The following is a 13027-nucleotide window of genomic DNA, read 5'->3' as shown; positions in this document are numbered from 1 at the left end:
ATTTAAAAAAAATAGACAGCATTATTTACTATTTTGTATAATCCATTTCTTGGATTATGCGCTTCATTTAATGTTATCTCATGTCAGTTAAATGCCTACTAGTTGGCATTGCATGATACTCTCCTATGGCACTCCACTGTGGCAGCTCTGAGAAAATCAACAAAAGCTTACCAATAGTTTTAAGATGGCCCTCTTACCTCCAGGGGTAAGAGCAATACTAGATCAATCTCAACCGTTACCATCATAAAATTTCTACATAAATAAACCATTAATGTGCTTTTATAGTTCTCAAATAAACTTGAGAAAAAAGAGACTACCATAATCAAAACAGATTGAATGTATTTCCCGTATTCGGAGTGCTTAAAAGATTCCCCATAAAAAGTTAATAAGATTAACATGACATAATACATGGCAGCTTTATTTTGGAAATATGCGTTAAATGCATTTTATCTTGTTTGTGTTACCACTAGATTAGTTGTTGGTGTTTTATTTTGAAAATAACACAAAAAATGGGCCAAACCACATACCATTGATTAGATTTAAGATTACTTCAACACTAGCATTCAGTGTAGGCTGCAGCAGGGGACCGATGACCATTGTTGGGTGCATTACAACTATTTCAAGTTCATTATCTTTAGAGAACTTCCACGCAGCCTCCTCTGCAAGGGTCTTGGACAAGACATACCATTGCTGAAGGAGAACAAAGTTGAGGAATTCTTTTTAGTGATAACTCTTATATATGGTCCATGTACATATTCCAAATATAAATAAATGAAGATGAAATGAAGCAAAGCAAGAAACTTGAGTATCATCTCCACTTTGTCAAGCAAGATTGACAAGAGCACGAAATCTCTTCTACAAGGCAAAAATCACAACTAACTAAACTTGCATGTTCAATAAAAGAAATCAAATGCTTATCCCGATTTAAAATGATATGCTCATGTTGATAAGTGCAGGCGTGGGATTCGTAGTGAAGTGAACAAGTATCCATAGGAACGTTCATTTGATTACATTGTTGTATATATTCTGCACAAAGAGTTTGACATGTCTCCAATGGACCCGTGCATAGGCTGTTTCGCAACTGCAGTTGCTTAGTAGTGATGGTAGCAACTATATAAATATTCTTTTTCACAAGAATAATAATATAAATGTTACTTAACCATGTAAGACTGTCATAAAAAGAAACAATTAGACATATCTTTCTTCAGTGCATGTTTGGTCATGCTACATGACCAATCATTCAGGTGATCTCTAACTTTTATCCACTCATACTGTCTCGAATATGTTTGACACTTGGCTATGTGGCCTTAATAGCAACATTGTAGCCTTGTCCAAGTGAGGGGTTGCAGCTTTACTTTGTTCACTCTGGCTAGAAATGATGTGGATTTTAACCCAAAAAAGTCCTCGTTTCCATTGCAAGTTACCTACGAGTACATGTGCACACATTGGCTCTGGGCATTATCTATTATTCAAACTGTTTAGGTGGCCTGTGCGCGTTGGGAGAAAGATGTCCGAGAACAATTTTTACCCTACATGGATGGCTTTGCAGTCTATCAATGGGTGCTCCGGCAGGCTTTATACCCATTTTGTTGTATGTTACCGTGTGTGTTGTGTCGGTTGTGCATCTTTCTGCAAAATCTGGGTGTGAACTCGTATTGACTATATCATCTTGATACGATGTTAGAGTAAATAAAAACGTCCTTTATGGAGAAAAGAAACCACATGGATCTCTGACATAAATACTAGCAGCACAAGATCAGTTGGCAGTGAATTACCAAGACCACGAATAGTTTTGGGACAATTAATAAAGGCGTGTAATTACCTGGTGCTTTTCACATAGCTCTGAAACTGAAAACCATGTCTCGTCAACAATTACATCAGGGGTCCTTGGTCTCCCGTTAAAGGTAACAGCAGCCATGGACGATGTTATGACCACTCTTTTGACAGAAGCTTTCTTGCAGGAACGCAGCACGTTAAGTGTCCCACTGACCGCTGAATCAAGTAACTCAGCCTGATATTTATTATATACATATATGCTTAGTGAAAATGACTGTTCAGAGGGAAATGAAGTGATACGTGATTGTCTGTATGAATGTATCTTTGGATCAGCTCGGAGATATATGTTTATTAATTATGCAAAGAAAAATCACATTAGTAATTAACCTTGGGATCCTTGATAGTGAAGAAAACTGGAGAAGCCGCATGGAAGACGCACTCGCAACCGTCAATGGCAGCGTCGAAAGAGCCTTCTTCTAACAAGTTTGCATTGAACAGCTGCAGCCTATCGTTTGCTCCATCAAGAGCACGCAGGTGCAATGTTTTATTTGGGTCAGCTGGAAAAAATGATGGATAGATCATATTAGTAGACTGCAATGCATATGACTGTTAATTCATCCCTGCTACCGTCACTACGACTACATATAGCTAGCTAGCTTGTCCATGTGTGTCGCCCCTACCTTCCTGGAGAGCGGCGTTTTGGTGCTCTGGTGCATTTGCACCCACGTGAACGGTAAATTGAGAAAAACAATTTGAAAATCTGAATTTTTTACGCATGAAAGAGAAGAGATTGTTCTAGATGTGACATCTGTGGAGCTCAGAGCGGTACAAAAACAAAAACTCAGAGATCGTTGGAGGTCATCTAAGCACGAAAAGTTGCAAGCACGTAGCAGAGTCTCTCCTCTTTGATTCTCTTTTCTTACTATTTCTTAGAAATCTTTTAATATTCTATTCGAATTTACTGTTTATAGAAAGCATCTGAGCTCAGGATCAGAGTTGGATCTCTGATCTTACCGTAAGTTTAGCAAATATTTTAGCAAAAACAGGTACGACCGTGGGAGAGCAAGTGTGGGCACGTGGGAGGATAGATTTTCCAACGAATGAATGGACAGATAGATAGATGCTCCAGACTTGACTCACCGGTGTCCCGGACGGTGCCGTGGACGGTGTAGCCGCGATCGAGAAGGAGCTTGACGATCCAGGACGCGATATACCCAGAGGCGCCGGTGACGCAGACGACCTTCCCCGCAGCCGTGGAGCTCCCCTCCTCCACGTTCGATCCTTGTTGCTGCTTCTCTGCCATGGCCAAGTCTCTTTGGGAGTACCTTACCTCCAGGAGGAGGTCTTTGTTGGTGCCAAGCAAGCGCCATCCATGTCCACGCAACAGTTTAGCTGAAAACGACGGCAGAGATGCTCCAGCAGCAGCAGCAACCACTCGCTCGAAATCCTGAACGCGAGCCGGGCCAGCCTCATCCGAAGTAAGATGGTTTTTTCCTTTTTTTTAAATCAGCGCCATGATATATTTATAGTAAAGAATACTCCCTTCGGTCCTTCTTACTCTGCGTATTAAAATTTGTGTTCGATTAATCTTTGTAAAGTTTAACCAAATATATATTAGACAATATCAACATCTACAATACCAGAAATATATGAAAACCGCTCAAACCGGCGGATCACACGCGGGCATCCTCCGCCTTGTCCGTGCGACGTGTGTCCTGCTTGGGCACACCTAGCATTATCTCTTATATTTTTGCAACTATGCCCTTGTTGCGGTCTGCCCACCGCAACAACTCGTATATTGCAGAATCTGGATCCCTCAAGGGTTATCGCCCGCACAACCGAGGTACCCGTCTCCGCTCCCTCTCATCCTCTTGCTCCACTCGCCGCGTCACCCCTGCGAGGTCACTGGTGCCGCCCCCAAGCTCCATGGAAGGAATCGGGCTCGCCTGTCGCAGCACTCCACCGCCGCCGTCGAGCTGTGCATGGGTGCCACCGAACGGATCTGCTCGTCCCCGGAGCTTCTCCACACCTCGCCACTCCCGCGACGCCGGCGTGCGTGCTACCGCCGTGGACCAGTTTGCCGCCTCACACTTCTTGAGCCTCCGCATCACCTGCAGCTGGGAGACGCCACCTCCCCGTGGGTTGTCTCCTTGCCTAGAAAAACAAATTTTGCAACACCGCCTTGTTGTAAAAATATTTCGGCAACAAGACCTCTGTTGCAAAAAAATCCGCAACAAGTTCTTTGTTGCAAAAAAATCTGTATCAAGATCTTTGTTGCAAAATAAATTCTGCAACAAGACCTTAGTTGCAATAATGGAGACGTCAATCGGCCGCAGGATCCGCCAGATCTGACGGCTCACAACCGGGCCGATATTTTAAAAAGATTGGCCGGTGGACGCGTAGCATGCCCCGAAATATATACAATGAAACTACATTTCATAATGAACCTAACAATGTTGTTTTGACATTGTAAATATTGATACTTTTTTATATAAGTTTGGTCAAAGTAGAAATACTCTGACTTCAGACAAAACTTACATGCAGAATAAAAAGGACCGAAGGAAATAGTACATGGTAGAGATACATAAGCTAACTACAGCAATTACAAAATAAAGTCTAAAAGAAAACAGCAATTCTTCGAGATCTTCAAACTCTTTCTTCTTCCATGATATGATCTTATACTTTTGAAGGCAGCCATACAAAAACAATAAAGATAACAAACCACATACATGTAAATACCATGAGGGTTCTCCCATAATTTAAATTTGAGCCGCAATGCCAAAGCCACGATGCACGAACATAGCCATTGAAATAATCAACCAACACCAGCAAGAGTAGTAACACCGGTATTTCAAGGAAAAATAACCGAACAGCCTGGTCGACGTCGCTGGGAGCCGAGAGTACGAATCACCATTATCAAGGACGTAGCAGCCGGGACAGATATTGCAAGGATAAACCTTCTCGTGGCGACCATGGAAAAAAATCCAAAATCGATGTGGCGAAGCAAGATATGAAGGACCATACCTAGACAAATTTAATCTTACAGCACCAACATTGACGTCGGAAGGAGATTTCATTGTCGAATGAAGGGCCGAGGATTATTTATTATAGACGATGCCATCTTCAATGATGAAGAAGACGACTGCAAAAACCCTATCTCAAGCTAATGAAAACACTACTTTATTAGGAACTCCACTCATAGATCGGGTTCCTCACCCCTCCGACACCAGCGAGGCTAGCCGGAGGAGGGGGGACCGAACTATGGTGGAGGCGGAGGTGCTGGTGGCGGCTAGGTTTTCTGGAAGAGCTCTTGTACAAAGCCAAAATGCCGAGAAAGATAATATGGTTTTTCCCTACTTATGTGATGAAGTGGTCATGATATTGCCACTGCAAGGCCAAAAATGTCACAAAGGGAAAACCTCAAAGGCCAAAAAACGACGGAATAAAAATAACATCGCCGCTCGATCAATCACGTAGATAGGACCCGGGAGGCTGGGAACACCACGATAATTCTTCAAAGCAGGACCTGTGGCCTGATTAGCTTCGTTGTCAGAATCTTGAAGGCCCAAGGGTCTATGGAACTAAGGGGAGACATGTGTGAGGTCTCATATTAGATAAGATCAATAAGATTTTTTTTAAATCCAAAAGTTTAAACATTTTCAAAAAAATTGTAGACACACATCAGTGGTTGATGTTCAACCTCAAAAAGTTTCAGCTCCTAATTCAACCTATATTAATAGAAGCAAAAAAGACGAAATTGAACGTGAATAGTGTTAAGTACTATTCACCCAAAGCTGCCAGTATTCACATTCGAATTTGTTTTTTTATCTCCAAATGTACATCAAGTTTTGAGCTGATTTTTTCAGAGTTGTAAACATACCCAACATGGATATTGTCAAATAATTTCAGATTTTTTTGAAATGTCTAAATATTAATTTTTGTGATTGATCCCACCTAATGTGAGATCTTATACAAGTCTCCCCACGAAATTAGCAGGAAGGTCCCTGGGCAGTGGGTACATGGAAATTTGCATGCCCCCCATTCCCTAACTTCCAAAAATTTTGATAGAGGCCCCAGGATTTCTGGAAATTTGTAGGAAATCTTTTTCTATCCGTGGAATTGCTCCAAATAGTCTAAAAAAATACGGAATATTCCAGAGACCCGCACAAATGTTAAAATGTGGGGAAATAGGAGAAATATCCGTGAAATGGAGAAAAATAGGGAGACCCTCTGCGACCTTTTTTTACCCTTTTCCATTAGGATTCCCTTTTCCTAACCCTTAGTCCCATCACCAAGAGCAAGATCAGCTTGCCATCGACCAAGATCCACATAAGAGTTCCAACACACCTTGAAGATTCCTTGCCACAAGCAACAGTTGATCCGCATACACAGGTGATGACCTTTGTGGCTTTCACTCAAGGAGACTCCTATTGGGTAAAAAAAAAGCTATATATGAGTCCTCACACAACAATACAGACTCATCATGTCATCGTGTCTATGTACCTTTTTTTGGAGAATAGTGTCTACGTGCTTCGTGATGCATTTAGAGCAAATCCAATTCAGGCCCAAAGAGCCAAAATCCATTGTACAAAGTTGGGCACCAAAGATGGTGTCATCTAATCCATACCCAAAAGTTAGGCCCCAATAATTTTCCACCATTTGATGACAAAGAGACCCACCTGCATGCGACGGGGCGCCCCTATATCTCGCATTCAGCGAGACAGAGGGAACCCTCGTGACTGGGCCGACCCAGGCGCGCTCGAAACAACAGCCTCGTTTTCATTTTTTTTCCTACACATTATTTGTTTTTTTACTTCCGTTTATTCCAAATACTCTAAATAAATATATTAAAAAAATCACTCAAAATAATTTTTTGGAAAAATGTTGGCCAAGCATTTGAAAAATGTTAAATGTGTATAGAGGAAATGGCTATCATGTATATCAAAATGTATAAAACTAAATAAACGGTGTTTCAAAAAATTTAATCATGTATTTACAAAGAGTTAATCAAGTATTGGGAAAAATGTTGAACAAGTGTATGAAAAATGCTAATCAAGCGTTTGGAAAATTTAAAGGTGTATAAAAAAATGTTGGCCATGTCTAAAAAAACTGATGAAATATTTTCAATCACGTATATAAAAATGTTAGTCAAGCATTTGAAAAAATGTTGAACAAGTATTTTAAAAATGTTAATCATGCATTTCAAAAAATGTTAAATGTGTTTAGAAAAAATGTTGACCGTGTGTCCAGAAAATGTTAATATAACATTTGGAAAGTGTTAATCAAGCATCTGAAAAATGTTAAATGTGCATAAAAAAGTTGACCAAGTTAGAAATTTTGAATCTTGTATTTGAAAATGTTAATCAAGAATTTGAAAAATGTTGAATGTGTTTATAAAAATATTTTTCAAGCATTTATAAAAATGTTAAATGTGCATAAAAAATGTTCAACATGTATTAGAAAATATCCTCTTGTATTTGAGAAATTTCAATCAAGCATTTGAAGATGTTTAAAAGTTTGTATATAAAAAATGTTGAACGAGTATTCAAAAAATGATAATCTGTTATTTGTAAATTTTGAATCAAGAATTTGAAAAAGGTGTAGAGAAAAAAATATTAACCATGTATTAAAAAACTGCTGAATTTGTATTGGAAAATGTTAACCGTGTATTAGAAAATTGCTGTTCACATATAAAAAAGAAATCTAAAATGAAAACCAAAAGAAACAAAAGAAAACCAAAAAACAAAGGAAAATAAAACCGAAGAAACGAGTGCAAAAAAATGAAAACATCCAGAGAACAAAAAAAGAAAAGAAACAAAAGGAATCTAAAAATAAAGAAATAAATTAAGAAAACCAAAGGGAAACAATGAGAAAAGAAAAAAAGAATGACAAAAAAATGAAAAAAACAGGAAAAGAATGGACAAGAAACAATAAAAACCCTACTTGTTTCGACTTAAATACTCCCGCCCTAATACTCTATCACGAACCCGAGGCAACCCTAGTGGCTACCCGGGCTTGCCCTCAACCGGGAGACTGGGGTTCAAATAACTTACATGCTCCCTTTTCTGGGAGCAACTAGTTAACGAGCGCTCCTTCGGGAGCCTCGCAGCGATCAGTGTCACTTGGCACGTTCTCAGCCATTCGCCACGTGTCGCGCTCTGTATGCTCCTTTCGGATTTTGTTTTTTTTCATTTTCTGCATGCGTTTTTGGCTTTTTAAACAGGTTTTTTTGGTTTTTTTCAACGTTTTGGTTTTTCCCCGGTCTTCCTTAGCTTTTCATTCAACAAAATATTTAAAAAAATTGCGCGAAAAAGACGCGTTTTCTTTTCTTTTCTTTCGCGGAAGTCATGGTTTTTTTTCACGAGAGGCACACTTGTGCTTTAGCGAGAGTCACGGCCGTGCCTTTCGGAAACGGAAAAAAAACATGTTTTCTATTTTTTTTCTTTCGCGAGAGTCACGGTTTCGCTTCCGCGAGAGGCACGGTTGTGCTTTCGTGAGAGTCACGGCCGTGCCTCTCAGAAAGGAAAAAACAAAATGTGTTTTCTGTTTTTTTTTCTTTCGCGACAGTCACGGTTTTGCTTCCGCGAGTGGCACGGTTGTGCTTTCGCGAGAGTCACGGCCGTGCCTCTCAGAAAGGGAAAAAATACGTGTTTTTTATTTTTTTTTTTCTTTCGTGAGAGTCACGGTTTCGCTTCCGCGAGAGGCACGATTGTGCTTTCACGAGAGTCACGCCCGTGCCTCTCGGAAACGAAAAAAAAACGTGTTTTCTGGGTTTTTTTTCCTTCCACGAGCGTCACGGTTTTTCTTTCATGAGAGGCACGGGTGTGATTTCGCGAGAGGCACAGGTGTGCCTCTTTCGGAAAGGGAAAAAACCGTGCTCCCGGTTCGGTTTTTTCATTCGGTTTTTTTCGTCCGGTTTTTTCATGAAAAAAGTTCATCAAAACCTATCAACATGGGATCTAGTTTTGAAGATCTCGATGCGAGGAATCCAATGGTGAAGACAGTTCGAGATTTGGACGCACGGTTTAAAAGATAAAGCGTTTTGAATAAACGAATCTACGAAAAAAAGGAAAACTCCCAGGTTGCGACAAGTGGCGCGCTGCATGAGCGCCACTTGTCACGACCTGGAAAAGTGGAGTGTTCTTTGCAACGAGTACTCCTTAATTAGTGATTTCGCCTTTTTCTTCTCCTCTATTTCTTTTTTATTAAATAAATGAATGGACTGGTCCAATTACTGTGGACCCCTTCAGCGGGAGACCCTTTGGTATCGCTTAATGCGAGATATACCTGTCGCGCGTGGGACGTCCTGGGGCACACAACATGCACCCCCTCTCGTTATGGGCCAGTCCAAAGCGGGGGCACACAACGCAAGTTTTTTTCTTTCTTCTTTTATTTTTATTTTTTATTTTTAAACTAAATTTAGAAAATGCTCAAGAATTGGAATAACATTTTTGTGGATTTATTCACTATCCTAACTTTCTAAACTCATAGGGCCATTTAATCCTTATTCAAAAAATGTTTGTAAATTTTCAAAATAATATGAATTTCCGAAAATGTTTTAATCTTTTAAAAAACATTATGAACTAAATGAACTTCTCAAATTTAATAATAATTCACGTATTCAAACAAATGTTCATGAAATCAAATCATGTTCAAAATTGATTTATATGTTCATGTATTTTAAAAATGTTTTGTCCAGCTAGAAAAATTATTAAATCAAAAAAATTTCACGGCCAAAAAATGTTCATGAATTAAAAAAATGTTTTTGCGTATGTGTAAAAATGTTTTCAGAAATGAAAAATACTCCCTCCGTCCCAAAATAAGTGACCCAACATTTACAAAGTTGTGTCACTTTGGTATGTAGGGAGTATTAGATAATTTTAAAAATGCTTGTGAATTTATTGAAAAATATTTTATGAATTCAAAAGACGTTCGGGAATTTTAAATAATGTTTAGGGATTAAAAAATTGTTGTCCAAGTTTGTAAAAATGTGCTCAATTGAAAAATTATTTCTTAAATTGTTTAAAAGTTCATCAATTTTCAAAATGATGTCAAATTATAAGAAATTTCCACGAATTTGAATAATATTTCCAAAACAGTATTATTTTTCATGGATTCAAAAAATGTCAAGAATTTTGAAGTGTGAAAATGGAGAATAAAATTAGAAATAAAACAGAAATAAAAAGCCAACAAAACAGACTAAAAAGGAAAACAAAATGGTTTAGGGATGATTGTAAAACCCAATACCATGCGAACGGTCTAGGTGGGTGTGAAATTGGTCTCTATTTGACGCGTTAAGCATGGAATAGGATTGGTGCACCTTGGATCTTCCCACCAATTCTTTGCCCATGCCACTAGTGTGCATGCCTCGGATCGGTTTTGGCCTTGCCAAAAAGTTTGCTTTGTCCCAATATATTAGGTTGCGGGGTTGGTTTTTGGCTACAACCCATAACTATTTGGGCACTAACAGATTTTTGAATATCAATTGGACATGTATTTCTCCTAAAGCTGCTACTATTGGACTTCACGGTTTTTCAAGCATGGACTGGAGTTGCTCTTAGGCTTAGTTATTTTGGTGGCTTCTAAAATAAGCATCCCTTTTCCCAGATTATTTTAGAGGCCTGCGTCCACGTTCGACGTGATGGTTGTGCCGGCGGCAAGTAGCTCCTCTACGCCTTGATGCTCGTCGAGGAGGTGGAGGTTGTAGGCCTGGTCGGCCTGTGCCTGCCAGAACGCCGCCTCCCGCTCCTGCGGCATCATGTCCATATAGTGAGCACGGGCCTCACCCATAGTGATGCTAGCATTAGCCGGCGCGGACACCGGCTCGTCGTCGGCCGCCTCTGCCATTGGCGCGTCCGCGGCGCTGGCCTCTGGTGAGCTCGTCCGCCTGGCGCCCTGCCAGTTGACTGTAATGGTGGTGATCTTCTCCTTCTGTTTGGACGAGAGCTCGTCCCACAAGGCTTTGAAGCTTGAGAAGGCCATGGCGGGTGTGGTGCGGAGAGGAGATATAGAGCAGAAGAGGGTGGATGAATGCGGATGTGTTGCCGGCCTATGGGAGTTAAATAGCGGGCAAAGGGCAGGGCAGGCGACAGGTCCGTAATAGCGGGGGGCAGACGAACGAACGAGTGATGCCGGAGTAGGTTCCTTGGCAACCGCGTACGTTTAATGGAGGGAGGCACACGGACCGATGTCTGAATGCGGAAAGAGAAGTCGTGCACTGGAAAGCGGCGCGTCGGCGCTCTCGGCCGGTGTGCCGCTTCAATGTCGGCTCCAATGATAGGCTGCATCCGATTTGAACCGGCATGAATGCAGCGCTGACTAAAGTTTGGCTGGAACACGCGCGAGCGAGAGAGAGGGTTTCTTGGTTTTTTTTTGAAACTATGATGATTTTTATAGCAAATTCGGAAACTATACACCCTAATGGAGAAAAATCGAAAGTATCACCCCATCGGCCTCTTGTTGGCCGAAGAGGGACTTTTCGGCTAACGGTTGGCCAAAGAGTACTTTTCGGCCAACACCTGCTCTAGTTTTTAGAAAATTCATATAAAATAGGATTTTAGTATTTTAATTTGATTCTTTTTGCATTAGATTAGAAATTTTATGAAGTTTCTGTAGATATCAAGTTTGACTAGATTTGGAAGTTTAAATTTGAATTTTCATGAATTTTCTCAAATCACTAGATTGCCTATAATTTGAGCTAGGAGTATTCTTTTTAGATGATTCTTTTTGCTACTGGTTCTTTGTGACTTTGTTTATCAGTAGTAATTAATTGGTGAATTTTAGGATTATTTAAAATTAGGTTTTTACGTCATTCTCTCCCTCCATTTTCTTTCCCGCCATTCTCTCCCGCCATCTTCTTTCCCGCCATCTTCTTTCCCGCCATCTTCACTTCTCAACTTGTAAAACGAGCCTCATGGTGTCCACGATCGTAGATAACATCGTCTGACACGGTCTGTGTCTCCTGCGTCGGTGTTGCTGGTGGAGTGTGAAACACTGTCTGAGAGAAGTCATAAGTGTTTGCAGCTTCGTCATCATCATCGGAGAGTGTTTCACACTTATGACTTCTCTCACACAGTGTTTCACACTCCACATGAAGGCATCATCGTCATCCTCCGTCGATGCAGCACTCCTTAGTGTGGCGGGAGAGAATGGCGGGAAATAAAATGGCGGCAAAGAAAATGGAGGGAAAAAGATTGCGGGAAAATATTTTTTTCATGTATAAAACGGCAATGGTTGTACAGGATTTACAAGGCACTTTTAAATATAAACTCCTATGAAGCTCACAACAAGTTTTCTAGTAGGATAAAAGAAATAAAATACAAAAAATACTACAAATAAAATAGCTACTGATAACTAAACAGAAACAAAAAGAATATGTCAAAAAACTAAAGAATTTTTTTAAAGCAATTAAAATTAAAAGAAATAGCATAAAACCTAACAAACACTAAAACAGAACTGTTTTCATAAAAACCTAATTTTAAATAATTATAAAATTCGTCAATTAATTACTACTGATAAACAAATTCACAAAGAACCAGTAGCAAAAAGAATCATCTTAAAAAATACTCCTAACTCAAATTATAGGCAATCTAGTTATTTGAGCAAATTCATGAAAAAATTAAATTCAAACTTTCAAATCTAGTCAAACTTGATATCTATAGAAACTTCATAAAATTTCTAATCTAATGCAAAAAGAATCAAATTAAAATACTAAAAATCATATTTGATATGAATTTTTTTAAACAGTAGAGCAGGTGTTGGCCGAAGAGGGACTCTTTGGCCAACTGTTGGCCAAAAAGTACTTTTTGGCCAAAGCTTGGTCGAAAAGTCCTTTTTGGCCAACGGTTGGCCGAAAAGTCCCTCTTCGGCCAACAGGAGGCCGAAAAGTCCCTTTTCGGCCAACAGAAGGCCGACAGGGTGATACTTTTGATTTTTCTCCATTAGGATGTATAGTTTCCGAATTTACTATAAAAATCATCATAGTTTCAAAAAAAAAAATCGGGTTTCTTGGTGTTTCTTGATGTGCACCGCATGGTCCGGACGGTTGTAGGCGTCTTAAGGGTCGGCGTTGGAGATGCCCTTACCACCTCCTGACATGGATGCTTACAACTTTGTACTTGTTTGCACTTACCACTAGCAACCCGGCTAAAAAACCACTTGCAGAATCTTTGCCCGCAAAGACAACCCTGCTCTTTCCCTCGAAGAAGAAAAAGAAAGAAGGACAAGTCTACACTTTTAGCCGGAACAGTAT

At 39.9% G+C, this 13027-nt stretch overlaps 1 protein-coding gene across 1 annotated transcript in view; it reads right to left on the bottom strand.

Moving 5' to 3' along the window:
• LOC119304151 (phenylacetaldehyde reductase-like) overlaps positions 1 to 3155 on the bottom strand; it is a 4532-nt gene extending 1377 nt beyond the window's left edge. The window contains exons 1-4 of the mRNA XM_037581318.1: positions 2917 to 3155; positions 2164 to 2333; positions 1823 to 2011; positions 528 to 690 (exon numbers count right to left, since the gene is read on the bottom strand). Of these exons, the coding sequence (XP_037437215.1) occupies positions 528 to 690; positions 1823 to 2011; positions 2164 to 2333; positions 2917 to 3079 (685 nt within the window). The 5' untranslated portion in view covers positions 3080 to 3155. The remainder of the gene's footprint in view (positions 1 to 527; positions 691 to 1822; positions 2012 to 2163; positions 2334 to 2916) is intronic.
• Between the last annotated feature and the right edge of the window lie 9872 nt (positions 3156 to 13027).

Source organism: Triticum dicoccoides, chromosome 5A, assembly GCF_002162155.2.
Source record: "Triticum dicoccoides isolate Atlit2015 ecotype Zavitan chromosome 5A, WEW_v2.0, whole genome shotgun sequence".
Lineage (NCBI taxonomy): Eukaryota > Viridiplantae > Streptophyta > Magnoliopsida > Poales > Poaceae > Triticum > Triticum dicoccoides.
Note: the sequence above shows the minus strand (reverse complement) of the source record. Positions and strands in the feature narration are given on the sequence as shown.